Below are 14,896 nucleotides of genomic sequence, written 5' to 3' on the forward strand. Positions count from 1 at the left end.
AAGGGTAAAGAACATATCCCTCCCTTTAAAGACATTTCCCAGAAAGCACACAAAACACTTCCATTTATATTAATCGGGTCAGAACTTGGTCATATGGCCACAGTGAGCTTGTTCTGCAGATAAGGGAGAATGTAAATATTTGTTTAGTTACTGACAGTACCACTAACTCAAAATTCCCTGTGCCAATAAAACTACCCTTTATTGGGATTTGATCCACAGCCCACAGCATACTGTAATTCTTACAACAGTCCTGCAGGGAAGATTTTACGACCAGAATTTTAGAGAAGTGGAAATCGAGGCTGTCGGGGTAGAGGGGGTGAGGTAACTTGTCTTTTGTCCTGCAAAGAGCAGCTGGTGTAGCTGGCATTTGAGTCCAGGTCTGCCTGTGAGTTTCTGTAGGTTACACTCTTTTTAAAGATGTGAGAAAAATAATTAAATAGGATCAATGAGACTACTGGAATGCAAGATGCTGGAGAAAGAGATATGTGCGTTTATAACAACAGCAAATGCCACTTGTGTTCTGAACTTGGCAGTTAAATTCATTTTAAAGGTGGTCTGGAGATTGTAAAGCTTGATCACTGAGCATTTTGTTTTGCTTGGAGAGGTCACAAGCCACGTTTTGGTTAGTAAGGGGAAATGGGCTGTTTTCAGACATTTGACTGAAGCATCCTGGAGATATAAATTTAGCTTTAGGTTTCAGTAATAATAAGATTTTTTTTTAAAGAAATGTAAGTTGGAGCTGGTAGCAGATGTTCCTATTCTATAAGTTTGCTTTAAAACAATATGAAAACAGGTGACATCCTTTACAGGTTGAAGGGTTTATTTTTTGTATTGTCGACTGAAAAAATACGCGCAACCTAAAAGTTACGGGTTTTTTTTTTTTACCATCTTTATTGGAGTATAATTGCTTTACAATGGTGTGTTAGTTTCTTCTGTATCACAAAGTGAATCAGCTATACATATACATATATCCCCATATCTCCTCCCTCTTGCGTCTCCCTCCCACCCTCTCTATCCCACCCCTCTAGGTGGTCACAAAACACCCAGCTGATCTCCCTGTGCTATGCGGCTGCTTCCTACTAGCTATCTATTTGACATTTGGTAGTATATGTAAGTAAATGCTGAGTTATGTTTTATTAGGCGGGAATTTTTAGGACCTCAAGCCCGGGAGGCAGCATCTCAAGTAACCCTGAGAAAACTGCTCCAAGGAGGCGAGGGGGCGGGTTTTGCAACAAAGGGCAGATAGTCGGGAACATCAAAAGATTATTGTAATTAAAAAAAACCAGATACCCCAGGTTAAGGAATTAAGCCCATTTCTATGTATGGGAAGATGCAAGAGTCTGGGCTCACTGAAATCATTCCTTTGATATGTACCTCAACTATCTGGGGCCAGTGTCCTGTGTTTTTTAGGGAGTGGCTGCGGTCTGATGGCTGCTAGTTGGCAGGTATTCTTTCCTTCCTGAGTTGCCTCAGGGCTCACCAGCTTACCTTCTGGTGGTGGCTACAATCCCTGGTGACTGTGACAGCCTCTGTTTACTGATATGGCAGGAAATAATCCATTTCTCAGTATCAAAATAAAGAATGACTTTTCAGAACCGTAAAAAAAAAAAAAAAAGGTAATGTTAGTTTATCATGCTGATGGTAAGAACAATTGCCCCCAATGCGCTCCTGCATAGTGGATCTTCCTTAGAGCAGTGCCCAGGCGATCGGATCCTGGCCTCAGTTTACAAAGCGAAAGTAGAGGCTGACGCGAATCCTGTGCCCCTGCCGGCCGGCGCGCTCGGAGGCGGGGACTGCCTGCCCACTGCCCGCCGCTCCCACTCCCCGCGCGCGCGCGCAGCCGGTGGAGGTGTGGCTGGGCAAGGCGCTGGCGGTAACTTTCCTTCTCTGTGAACGGAGCAACCAAAACGACTTCTCGCAGAATTGCAGAAGGTGCAAATGCGCCATTAACTAATTCTGCGTAAAGTTCCAGTCACCGCGCAAGAGATGTTCCGTCCACCCACTCCTTAGGAGCTGCCCACTCCTAAAAGGAAGAAAACTAAGAGGAAGTTCGAGGATGCAGGTTCCAGGAGGCTGTGGCCGTGGCGCAGAGGGCGGGCGTCCCCACGTGGTGGGGCTCCGTGCTGTGCTCCCGGTTCTGGTGCTGGTTCTGGGGCGCACGCTGCTCACCGCAGGTAGGGCAGGAGGGAAAGAAGGAAGGAGGCAGGGAGGGAGGAGGGGTGGCTTTCGCTACGCAGTGAGGTCCGAGTCCGGCTGGGGCTAAATATCTTAAAAAGCCTCAACCAACCCTGAACTCTCTACTGTGAAATGCGGATTCATTTACTGATTCAACAGTTGTATACTGACTATGTGCAGAGTCGGCACTTGTAGGAGCCTGTGAGCACGCGCTCTGATGTTCTGTAAACCTCTGCCTCTCTTGCATCATGCCAGTTGCTGGAACGGAGAGGCGTGAAATAGGAAATTTACTCTGGGACTTCCCTGGTGGTCCAGTGGTTGAGACTCCAAGCTTCCACTGCAGGGGGCACGGGTTCAATCCCTGGTTGGGGAACTAAGATCCCGCATGCATGCTGCCAAAACAACAAGTTTATTTCCCACAGTTCTGGAAGCTGGGAAGTCCCTGATCAAGGTGCTGACTGATTTGGTTCCTGGTGAGGGACCCCTTACCGGCTTGTAGGTGAACACTTTCTTACTATATCCTCAGGTTTGGAGAGATATCTCATATTTCTCATGTCTCTTATTTTTTGTTTATTTATTTTTTGGCTGCGTGGCATGTGGGATCTTAATTCCCCGATCAGGGACCAAACCCATGTCCCCTGCAATGGAAGCACAGAGTCTAAACCACTGGACTGCCAGGAAACTCCCTCTCATGTCTCTTCTAAGTGCACTAATCTGATTCATGAGGGCTCACCCAAAGGCCCCTCCTCCAAATACCATCACACTGGGGATTAGGCCACAGCATATGAATCTGGTGGGGACACAAACAGTCAGTCCATAACACATCCCCCAAACACATTTGTGGATTAGAAGCAACATTGCTAAGATGGCAATACTTGCCAAATTGATCTACAGATTCAGTTCAATTCCTATTAGAAACTTAGCTGACTTCTTTGTAGAAATTGATAAACTGTTTCTCAAATTCCTCTGAAATTGCAAGGCACCCAGCATAGCCAAAACAATCTTGGGAAAAAAGAAAAAAAAAAAAAAAAAGAACAAAGTTGAAGGAGTTTATGTGGACTAATGAGGGGCCATGAACTAAGGGCCTTTGTATCTGAAGACCCCTCCCCCCACCCCCACAAAAAGAGAAGTTGTTTCCAATTATATGGCAATGTTTTAGAGCCCCAGGCCTATGTTTCTTCCAGGGGTCTTCCATAACAGAGTTCTCATATTGCCCCAGGTTTTCTGGAAGTGGAGATGGCAGGGAAGACTCAGATGGTTTTCCTGAATGAAAATGCGACTATCTTTTGCAAGATCCCTGGTTTCCCACACCTGGACATCAACAGTATGGGTATCACCTGGTTTTGGAAGGCTCAGTTGTCTGAAATAGAGATCAAACTGTTTGAATTTTTTGGAGACCACAAAGTGGCATTCCGACCTGGAGCCAACGTGTCTCCATGGAGGCTGAAGAGGGGGGATGCCTCACTGCAGCTGCCTGGGGTCCAACTGTGGGAAGCAGGAGAGTACCGATGTGAGTTGGTGGTCACTCCTCAGAAGGCACAGGGGAGAGTCTGGCTGGAGGTTGTAGGTGAGTGCCTGAGGGCAGTGCCCTATGATTCCCATGGTGATGGGGCTTGGGGTGGAGATGTAGATGGGTCAAGTGGAGCAGAGCACGGGCCTAGGAGTCACATAGACGTGGGTTTGAGCCCTGGGCTTCCATGGACTTCTAGACAACTTTGGACAAGTTATTAATCACGCAGAATCTCAATGCCCTTCCCTCTAAACAAATGTAACAGTACTTTTCTAAGAGGATTGATTGTAGGGAAGAGGCTATGAAAAATGCAAGGAAGATGCTTAGAATAGTGTTTGGCCCATTTTAAGTTCGCAGTAAAAGATAGTCAATGTAATTAATTTCCCTGGTGTGTGGACGGTTGGTCTTCACTGAAGAGGTACCTCTGAAAGGTAGGTGGGGAAGGAGAGAGATTGCACTCTGGTTCCATGGATCTGAATCGTATTCTATCTAACTTTGTTGCTTCCAAACTGAGTGATTGGGTCACAGCCATTTAACATCTTTACACGTGGATTTTCCCACGTGCAAATGAATTTTCCCTCATTTTCCATGTACAAAATGAGGTGATAAGTCATACCTGCCTCATAGTGTTCTGAGGATTACACAAGATCATGTATGAAAATGCTCAGCCAGTGCTGTTGTCAGGTAGGTGCTCAGTCAAGATTTATAACAACACTTTTCCCTAAACACGTTTTTGAGCTCCACTTTCTTCTATTATAAATAGGTCAGATACTCTGTGGATGAGCTTGGGGCTGCCATAACAAAACACCACTGACTGGGTGGCTTAAACAACAGAAATTTATTTTCTCACAATTCTGGAGTCTAGAAGTCTGAGATCAAGGTGACAGCAGGGTTGGTTTCTTCAGAGGCCTCTCTCCTTGGCTTGTAGGTGCTTGTCTTCTCCCTGTGTCTTCACCCCCTCTTCCCTCTGTGTTTGTGTATCCTAATCTCCTCTTCTTATAAAGACATCAGTCATATTAGATTAGGATTCAACCTAATGATCTCATTTAACTTACCAACCTCAATAAAAACCCTACCTTCAAATATAGTCACAGTCTGAGGGACTAGGACTAGGGATTAGGACTTCAACATATGAATTTGGAGGGGGCATACAATTCAGCCTGTAACTGAGGGGCAGTGTCTGTGAGCCTTCCATAACTGTACTTAAGACTTTGAATGTTTTGTACATATTAATTTTGGTAATGGGGATGTATATTAGAATTTGTTTCCTCTGCAACTGACAGAAAGCCTAAAATAAAAGGTTTTTTTTTTCCAAAAATTAGATACACTTTATTTTTTAGAAGAGTTCTAGATTTACAGAGAAATTGGAAAGTTAGTACCGAATTCCCATATTACTCTTACCTCCGCACCCCATGTGCCCCATTAGTATCATCTTGTATTTATGGTATATTTGTTATAATTGATGAACCAATATTGACACATTATTATTCATTAAAGTCCATAGTTTATTCAGATTTCCTTAGTTTTTTTTCCCCTGATAATTTTCCTTGTTCTGAAGGCTACTTTGAAATTCATATAGCTACTCAAGTTCTCTTTGGGTTAGTATTAGTATGGCTTATCTTTCTCAATCCTTTTACTTTTAATCTATTTGGGTCCTCATATTTAAAGTGGGTTTCTTGTAGAAAGCACATGTTTGAGTCTTTTTTTAATCCACTCTGGCAGTCTCTGTCTTTTAGTTGATGTAGTTAGACCATTCATTTAAAGTGATTGTGTATATAGTTGGACTGATAAGTATTGTGTTTGTATCTGTTTTCTATTTGGTGCCCTTTGTTTTTAAAATTTTTTAAATTTAATTTTCTGCCTCTTTTTCTGCCTTCTCTGTTTTTTTTTTTTTTTTTCGGTACGCGGGCCTCTCACTGCTGTGGCCTCTCCCGTTGCGGAGCACAGGCTCCGGACACGCAGGCTCAGCGGCCATGGCTCACGGGCGCAGCCGCTCCGCAGCATGTGGGATCTTCCCGGATTGGGGCACGAACCCATGTCCCCTGCATCGGCAGGCGGACTCTCAACCACTGCGCCACCAGGGAAGCCCCCCTTCTCTGGTTTTAATTGAATATTTGATATGATATCATTTTCTCTCTTTTCTCTGTATATCAATTATACTTATTTAAAATTTATTTTAATGGTTGTCCTAGAGTTTGCAGTGTACATTTACAACTAATTTAAGTCTGCTTTCAAATAACACTGTATTGCTCCATGGGTAGTACAGGTACTTAATAACAGAGTATTTCCAGTTCTTCTCTCCCATCTCTTATAACATTACTGTCATTCATTTAACTTTTTCATATGCTATAACCACCCAGTACATTGTTGCTATTATTATTTTGAATGAACACAATGATCTGTTAGATCAGTTAAGCATAAGAAAAATAAATGTTTTGTTTTGTCTTCATTTATTCCTTCTCTGACACTCTTCCTTTCTTTTTGTAGAGTCTAGTTTCTGACCTATACCATTCTCCGTCTCTCTGAAGAACTTCTTTTTAACATGTAGCAAAGCAGGTCTACTGGTGACAGATTTCCTCAGTTTTTGTCTGTCTGAGAAAGTATACTTCATTTTTGAAGAGTAATTCTTCTGGATATAGGAGTCTAGATTGGTGGGGTTTTCTTTCTTCGAATACTTTAAATATTTCACTCCACTCTCTTCTTTCTTGCATTTAAGAAGTCCCATGTCATCCTTATCCTTGTTCCTCTATAGGTAAGTTAGTTTTTTCCTCTGGCTTCTTTCAAGATTTTCTCTTTGTTTTTTTGCATTTTGAATATGGTATACCTAGGTGTAGATTTTTTTTTTCTTTTTTTGGTATTTTTCTGCTCGGTGTTGTCTGAGCTTCCTGGATCTGTGCTTTGGTGTCTGTCATTAATTTTGGAAAATTCTCAGCCATTATTTTTCAAAATGTTTCTTCTGCTCCTTTCTCTTTTCTTCTTCTGGTATTCCTGTTACATATGTTACCTTTTGCTGTCATCTCACAGTTCTTGGATATTCTTTCTGTTCCCTTCTGGTTTCTTCCCCATTCTTTTTTCTCTTTGCATTTCAGTTTGGGAAGTTTCTATTGACATTTTTAAGCTAGCTGATTCTTTCCTTGGCACTGTGAAGTTTACTGATGAGCCCATCAGAGGCATTCTTCATTTCTTTTATAATGTTTTTGATTTCTAGCATTTCCTTTTGATTCTTTCTTAAAGTTTCCATCTCTCTATTTACATTATCCATTTGTTCTTGCATATTGTCTGCTTTTTCCATTAGTGCTTTTAGCATTTTAATCATTATTTAGAATTCTCCATCTGATAATTCTAAAATCTGTGTCATACTAGAGTCTGGTTCTGAGGCTTGCTTTGTCTTTTCATACTTTTCAGCACGCCTTGTAATTTTTTGTTGAAAACCAGATATCTTGTATCAGGTAGTAAGAACTGAGGTGAATAGGCTTTTGGTGTGAGAGTCTATGTTGCTTTGGCTAGGCGTTAGGCTGTGTTTAGTGTTAATGCTGTACCTGTAGGTGCCAGAGTTTTCCCCCTTCCTTGTTTTGTTTGAATTTCCCTATGAACACCTTAAACAGAGCCTGTGTTTAACAGCTCTCTCAGTTGTAATCTGTTATCATTCTGGAACTCTGTTGATATAGTGGTAAGGTGTTGTGGAGGAGAAGCAGTCTATGCTCTTATGGTTAAATCTCATTCTTTTGAGTTGCCTGAGCCCCTAGGTTGTCTCACCTTCAGAAGTGTTTCTAGGTGAGGCGGGAAGGCTAGAGGGGGCTGGAGTTGGCTAATCATCACTATCCCAAGTCAGGCAAGACTCTGGCAAAGTCTTTTCCCTTGAGAGCATCCTTTATTATGGAGAATGCACTGGGTATATTTTTAAATAGTTACTTTTCCTCTCCCCATTGCTCAACATAGGAGGGAATTTTTCTTGGATCTTCACAGTGAGAGTGTGGTGGGATTCTGGGAGGTAAAACTCATGAAAGTGTTGTGACCCCGCCTAAGACTGGGCCTTGAGGAGTTTTTTATTCTCAATCTAGTCCACACTTATCCTTTAGCAATTTGTCAGAGTTACTGCTCAAGTGTGTCGACCAGTTTATTACTCCAGTACCTTCTGCTTAAGGTTTTATGATCTCGGCTGTGATTCTCTCAATCTGCCTGTCTTTTCTCAGGGTGGTGGTTTGCCCTGTCACCTCAGTTCTCTGATGGATCTAAGAAAAGCTGTGGATTTACAGTTTGTTCAGCTCAGCTTTTTTTTTCCTGTTATGAGGATAGAAGTGATGACTTTAGGTCTTTACATGTCAGAGGGAAGCCAGAAGTCAATAGTGCTTTTAAGAAGGTAGTTTATTTTCCTTTCACAAAAATGTAGCCAGGGGCTTCCCAGGTGGCGCAGTGGTTGAGAGTCCGCCTGCCGATGCGGGGGACACGGGTTCGTGCCCCGGTCCGGGAAGATCCCACACGCCGCAGAGCGGCTGGGCCCGTGAGCCATGGCCGCTGAGCCTGCGCGTCCGGAGCCTGTGCTCCGCAATGTGAGAGGCCACAACAGTGAGAGGCCTGCATACAGCAAAACAAAAAAAAATGTAGCCAAACCAGGGCATGTATGGCAGTTCTGTGATCATCTAGGACCCAGGATCCTTTTATGTCATCACTTTGCCATCCTCACCCTGCATTTCCACCTTGTGCTTGGAAATGTCTTCTCCATCTGCAGCCATGACGTGGTATTGCAGCCATTCTGCAGGAAGGAAGAAGTGGAGGGGGAGAGACACTGTTCTTTTCTTTAAGATACTCTTGTTATTTCAGGAGACTTCTTAGAAGTTGCTCTCACTACTTCTGAACACATCCAAACTTCCAGACCCTTAGTTCACATGCCTACACCCAGCTGCAGAGAAAGGTGGGAGGAGTAGCTTTAACTTGGAGGTGTTACTGAAGAATAGAGATTCGCAGCAATTAGCAGTCTCTGCCCCAACACTGTTCCAAGGCTTTCCTCAGATTCTCAACCGTGTCTGTGACACAGAGGGGCTTAAGAAACTCTGCTTTATAAAACTGCTGTGAGTTTCGGGGTCACAGCATATCGGCACCCTGCCAGCACTGGGACCAGCATACCCAGAACATTTAGCCTAGGCAGAATACCATTCAGTTTACTCACCTTTCCTGAAGGCTTGCCATGGGTCTGACATTGGGCTGATAATAAGCAAGTCCCTACCTACCCTCAAGGCACGATTTCTCTCCCCTGGCAGCTCACCCAGTCAGTAGCTTGTTTCTGGAGCAAGCCGTGGTGAAAGATAATGAAGACAAACATATTTTGTGTAAGTCAAGTGGATTCTACCCAGAGGATATTAACATAACGTGGAAAAGGTGGACCCAGAAGGATCCCCGGTTCCAGGAGATTTCTGAGGACATTATCACTGGCCCCCCCATCAAGAATAAGGATGGCACATTTAATATCACTAGCTACTTGAGGCTGAAGCCCTCTCTGGAAGACAATGCGACCATCTACCAGTGTGTGGTATGGCATGTATCCTCACTCATGTGCCAGAGTTTCAACTTCACCCTGATTCTGATAGGTAAGCAGCCCCGTAGACATTTCCCCAACTCTTCATCTTGAGGGGAGTATAATATCAACTTTGTTTCCCACATAGTCTAGGGGATTATGGGGGCCAGTTGGGAAGGAGAGAAAGCTTGGTCTGGTGTAGCTCAGCCCGAGAGTCAGCAGTCCAGATTAGGTCCTTAAGCCGGGACAGATGGTCTAATAGGTAGAGAGTGGTGATGACCTGGCTTCCAGAGTCATGGCTCTGGTCCTGCTGGTCCAATGCATCTGCCTAGAGGTGAGGGAGGTAAGGAAGGCAGAGGCTAACTAGTGGCCCTGGGAAATGTGGTCAGGGTGTGCCAGGTGGGGCTTGGGATGGCCCTGAAGGGAGAGAGAAATTGTTCCTGGAAGTAAGGACTAGGGATTGTGTGGGTGGGTGATGTGTGCAGGGATGTGTTTAGGATATGTGTGGGGCATGGGGAATATGAAATTGAAATATGCTTTGTGTGTATGGTATAAGGGATTTGTCTGGGTGATATGTATATGTCTTAGTCCGTATGGGCTGCTATTGGGTTGGCCAAAGGGTTCATTCGTTTTTTTCCATAAGATGGCTCTATTAGCACTTAGTTGTCTTTAACTTCATTCAAAACAATTTTGTTAGATTGTACGTGACAGCTGTCATATCAGTGTGCATTTAAAAAAAGACATCAAAATTGGTGAATTTTTATGTAGCCATTTTAATATTGAAGATGGAAGAAAAAAAGCAACATTTTTGGCATATTATGCTTTATTATTTCAAGAAAAGTAAAAACACAACCGAAATGCAAAAAAGACTTGTGCAATGTATGGAGAAGGTTGCTGTGACTGATCAAAGGTGTCGAAAGTGGTTTGCGAAGTTTCCTGCTGGAGATTTCTTGCTGGACGATGCTCCACGGTCAGGTAGACCAGTTGAAGTTGACAGCGATCAAATCAAGACATTAATTGAGAACAATCAACATACCACACGGGAGATAGCCGACATACTCAAAATATCCAAATCAAGCGTTGAAAATCATTTGCACCAGCTTGGTTATGTTCGTCTCTTTGATGTTTGGGTTGCACATAAGTTAAGCAAAAAAAACCTTCTTGACCGTGTTTCTGCATGTGATTCTCTACTTAAACATAACGAAAATGTTCTGTTTTTAAAACAAATTGTGACGGGCGATGAAAAGTGGATACTGTACAATAACGTGAAACAGAAGAGATCGTAGGCAAGCGAAATGAACCACCACCAGCCACACGAAAGGCCAGTCTTCATCCAAAGAAGGTGATGCGTATATGGTGGGATTGGAAGGGAGTCCTCTATTACGAGCTCCTTCCGGAAAACCAAACGATTAATTCCAACAAGTACTGCTCCCTATTAAACCAACTGAAAGGAGTACTCAACGAAAAGCATCCAGGGTTAGTCAACAGAAAACACATAATCTTCCATCAGGATAATGTAACACCACATGTTTCTTTGATGACCTGGCAAAAACTGTTACAGCTTGGCTGGGAAGTTCTGATTCATCTGCTGTATTCACCAGACATTGCACCTTTGGATTTCCATTTATTTAGGTCTTTACAAAATTCTCTTAATGGAAGAAATTTCAATTCCCTGGAAGACTATAAAAGGCACCTGGAACAGTTCTTTGCTCAAAAAGATAAAAAGTTTTGGGAAGATGGAATTATGAAGTTGCCTGAAAAACAGAAGCTAGTCCCTGGAAGACATAAAAGGCACCTGGAACAGTTCTTTGCTCAAAAAGATAAAAAGTTTTGGGAAGATGGAATTATGAAGTTGCCTGAAAAACAGAAGCTAGTGGAACAAAAGGGTGAATACATTGTTCAATAAGTTCTTGGTGAAAATGAAAAATGTGTCTTTTATTTTTACTTAAAAATCGAAGGCACGTTTTGGCCAACCCAGTACAACAAATTGCCACAGACTGGGTCACTTATAAACAACAGAACTTTATTTTTCACTGTTCTAGAGGCTGGAATTCTGAGATTAGTGTGCCACAATGGCTAAGTGAGAGCCCTTTTCCAGGTTTCAGACTTCTCATCGTGTCCTCACATGGTGGAAGGGGTGAGGGATCTCTCGAGGGCCTCCTTTATAAGGCACTAATCTGACTCATGAGGGCTCCACCCTCATGACCTAAAGCTCCCCAGAGCCCCACCTTCTAATACCATCATATTGGGCATTAGGATTTCACCATAAGAATTTTGAGGGGAGATGGACATTCAGTCTATAGCAGTATACAAGTGATACAGGGTAGTGTAGTAGTATGGAAGCTTTGAACATGTGCATGGCATGTGTATATTGTATGTGGTGTTTGATATTGCGGTGTTTTTCTGGCAAGTGCTAAGCAGGCTGTTTGATGTGTGGAGGTGTTAAGTGATAGGATGGAGGATGCAAAGACGTGTGGCAGAAGGTTGGTGGTTCTATCTCTGACAGGGAAGATGATACACAGCCACACAGATCCTAGAAGCAGTCGTGTGGTCTTCTTCGGCCCCTACCTGTAGGTTTCCTCTTAATGTTCTCCTCTTCTTTCTCTCTGCAGAATCTGAGAAGAAAACTGAGTCAGTTTGTGTCAGTTTGTGTATTGGATTGATCTCTACTGGACTGATCGTATTAATTTTATTTTTATATTTTTTTCTTTGGAAAAGGTAAGAGGCTGCAAAGCAAAGTTTAGACTTATGTTTTGGAGTAGGCTCTGGGAATTCAGAATTCATGGCCAATTCATGGTGTTGGGGAGTTCTCAGGGTTGATGCTGGGATATTCTAAGTGTGTTTATGGTGTGTGGCTTTTTCTGATGTGTTGGGGAGGAACTGTCTCATTTGGTCTCCATGTGGTGGCCTGGGACTCTGGGGAGATGCATTGTAAAGCCCCTCTGCCTTCTCATAATAAAGTCTCACTGTAAATCAAACCTGACCTCATTGTTCACACCAGGCCTGTGAATGATGTGGGCTGCACTAGTGTTCTCACATGTAGAATCCACAGCTCAGAGAGGGGAATTCCTTCCCCCAGTTGCTCATATTTTGTTAATAGCTCAATGAAATAACTTACCACCCAGATTTTACTGGTTTAACCAAGAACTTCTAACCCTAGCGAGGGTGTTTCCAAACTAAAACATGTTTCCAAACATGTTTATCCCTCTGGCCCACGTAGCAAATAAAATAACTCAAGCTGTTGTTAAGACCAGTGTAAATGTGTTGGTTAAATGGTTCTAGGTAATAGAATTGCCTCCAGTTATTTATGAGCCTGCCAAGGCAGAATCTGTGCAATAGCTAACATATCTCATTATAAATGCTTTAGGAAAAGCAGAACAATCGATTAATCAAGAAAAAACGCTGTTTGTCTAAAGTTGGCCAACTGATTCACAGAGCCTGCTGGAGGGTGAGAGACACCGGAATCAGAGCCTGCTAGAGGATGAGAGACCCTGGAAGCTGGAGCTATTTGCTCTAGTGGAGGCCAGTCTAGATCAGATGACAGCCACCGGACATGTAAGCAAATCTAGCTAAGATCATCAGCATCAACAGAACCAACTCTCAAATGCATGAGAAATACTTATTTTTTCTCTTTCTTTTTCTTTTTTTGGTGGGTGGGCTGTGTCACAGCATGTGGGATCTTAATTTTCCCGGCCACGGATCGAACCCGTGTCCCCTACAGTGGAAGCGTGGAGTCGTAACCACTGGAGCGCCAGGGAAGTCCCTTTGTTTTTCTTTCTTTGTTTTTTTGAGAAATACTTATTTTTTCAAAGCCACTGTGGGGTTTTTCTTGTTTATTTTATTTTTTAATTTGTTTTGCCACTGTGTTTTAGGGTGGTTTGTTACATAGCAAAAGCTAACTGATACAGCTCCCCAGGAAGTTGAATTTTGACCCAAAAGTGTGGTTGCCATGGAGATGTGCTGCTGAGAGCCCCTCCAAGACAGAGCCTGCTATCAAGAGTGTACTTAGCCACCATGTTCCAGCTATGGCATCTCAGGGATCTGCTGTAGCTTTTGAGCTTATGCCATGCTCTCCTGGCCAGCCAATGGCTGATCAAGGCAGGAATCTTTGGAGCTCCCTGTTGGGGTGGCTGAGATTTTCTTGGAGTTGCACTGTCATCTGACGCTCTTGCTAGCCAATCGTCCCTTCTTCCTCCCTTCACAGGTGTAAGACCTATGTCAAAGTTTCAGTCAGAACTGTAGTTATTTACTTCCGTCTGGTTTACGCTGGAGTATCTTCCCTTCCCCAATAATAATGGCATTATGGGAAAAACTGGAGTTGATCAAGTGAAGAGTACACAGAGGCAGGGCTGCGTAATAAATTGTGTAGTGTATCACTGTTTCACTCATTGGCATCAGTGCCTGGAAAGACCTAAGTATGGGGGACAGACAGAAGTTCACACTCCTGTACCCAAGTTGGCCAGTCTAGGTGGCCTGCCTTTCACATCACTCCAGAGTTGGGCCAGCCCAGAGTGGAAATAGAGTAGGGTATAGGTAGATGAAGATGTACAATGCCCCAATCAGGTGGTCCTGGCGCAGAGGATGCCAGTAATCTAGATTCTGATGCAACAAACCCACTCTCTGGAACTCAGTTCTGACCTTAATCCCATTGTTCGGCCTTTCCGCAACTCCTTTCAGGTTGGAACAGATCTGTTGTTCTTCAGGCCTGCCCCAGTCTAGGGTCAGCAGCATTCATGTCTTCTTCCCCCAAGTCTTCTGCATGTCTTGGTACAATAGGGTGTCTGCCACTGGACCTGGGGACACCTCAAAGGTGAGCCCAGAGATGTGTGGGGAGCCAGGGCTACTCCCTGCAGCAAGCTCCCTAGGAAAGTTCTCCCTAAAAGAAGATGTTGGAGAGGAACTCAAGAGCAGGACAGAGCTGGGAGGATGCTACCTGAGGAGAATGGGTTCTATAGAAGCTAGGTGAGTCCTCCCCAGCAGAAAGGCTGGAGGTCCACCTTAGTGGGCCACATGTGGGCCATGCGGTGACTGGCTGGAGATGCCAAATCCAGAGGCATTAGGCCTGAGCAGGTTTCCAGTGTGGCTAGTGGGCTAGTTTTCCCCGACTAGCAATTCAGTTTCACTACTGGAAGAGGGTGGCTTGGCTTCCCTCCTCTCTTGAACTCAGGACTGAGGCCCAGGACACATGTCACAACACCTGGTGTGAGTTGGGGACAGACAGGAGTGGCAGATGTGCCCCATTAGTCTGCATTGCCACCTGACTGGCTGTGGGGAAGGTAGCCTGGAAGGTAGGGACCCCAGTCCATTTGCAAGAAGGCGGAAGATGGAGGGTTCATCATACACATGGGTGGGAGAAAGTGTTGGTGAGGTCCTGTAATAGGGAAGAAACTTTGTATTCTATTACAAGTTAATCACTAAAGGGATGTTGCCTATAAGCTTAAATTATACATAATGGTCCATCCCTGGGAACCCTGCCTCCCACGTAATGAGTATTAAGCTAAAATACCTTTGTTTAGCTCAAAGGAAACATCCTGACCAGGCCCACCTGTGAATGACTGCAGGGAGGAAGAAATTAACACATACGCTCTGGAGGCTGACAGGAACCAGGACATGTTTGACTTTACCCCCTCCCCTTTTAGTATAAAAGCCTGAATTTCTAACTCATGCAAAATGGTTCTCAGGGGCACGAGCCCACCACC

The 14,896-nt window shown here is 43.9% G+C and overlaps 1 protein-coding gene across 1 annotated transcript; it reads left to right on the forward strand.

The window, feature by feature from the left end:
• Window positions 1-2,056: 2,056 nt before the first annotated feature.
• Window positions 2,057-13,407, forward strand: NCR3LG1 (natural killer cell cytotoxicity receptor 3 ligand 1). Its single transcript, XM_007458795.1, has 6 exons — window positions 2,057-2,174; window positions 3,395-3,742; window positions 8,944-9,270; window positions 11,810-11,838; window positions 12,633-12,752; window positions 13,402-13,407. Exons 1-6 carry the CDS (start codon window positions 2,057-2,059, stop codon window positions 13,405-13,407), a joined length of 948 nt encoding a protein of 315 aa, XP_007458857.1.
• The last annotated feature ends 1,489 nt before the right edge of the window (window positions 13,408-14,896 follow it).

The sequence above is a fragment of the Lipotes vexillifer genome, unplaced genomic scaffold (assembly GCF_000442215.2).
Source record: "Lipotes vexillifer unplaced genomic scaffold, Lipotes_vexillifer_v1.1 scaffold892, whole genome shotgun sequence".
NCBI classification, from domain to species: Eukaryota; Metazoa; Chordata; class Mammalia; order Artiodactyla; family Lipotidae; genus Lipotes; species Lipotes vexillifer.

Coding starts and splice junctions, on each gene's coding strand:
- NCR3LG1 (XM_007458795.1), top strand. CDS start 2,057: ATGCAGGTTCCAGGAGGCTGTGGCCGTGGCGCAGAGGGCGGGCGTCCC. Junction 2,175..3,394: donor GCGCACGCTGCTCACCGCAG/GTAGGGCAGGAG, acceptor ATATTGCCCCAG/GTTTTCTGGAAGTGGAGATG. Junction 9,271..11,809: donor CTTCACCCTGATTCTGATAG/GTAAGCAGCCCC, acceptor TTCTCTCTGCAG/AATCTGAGAAGAAAACTGAG.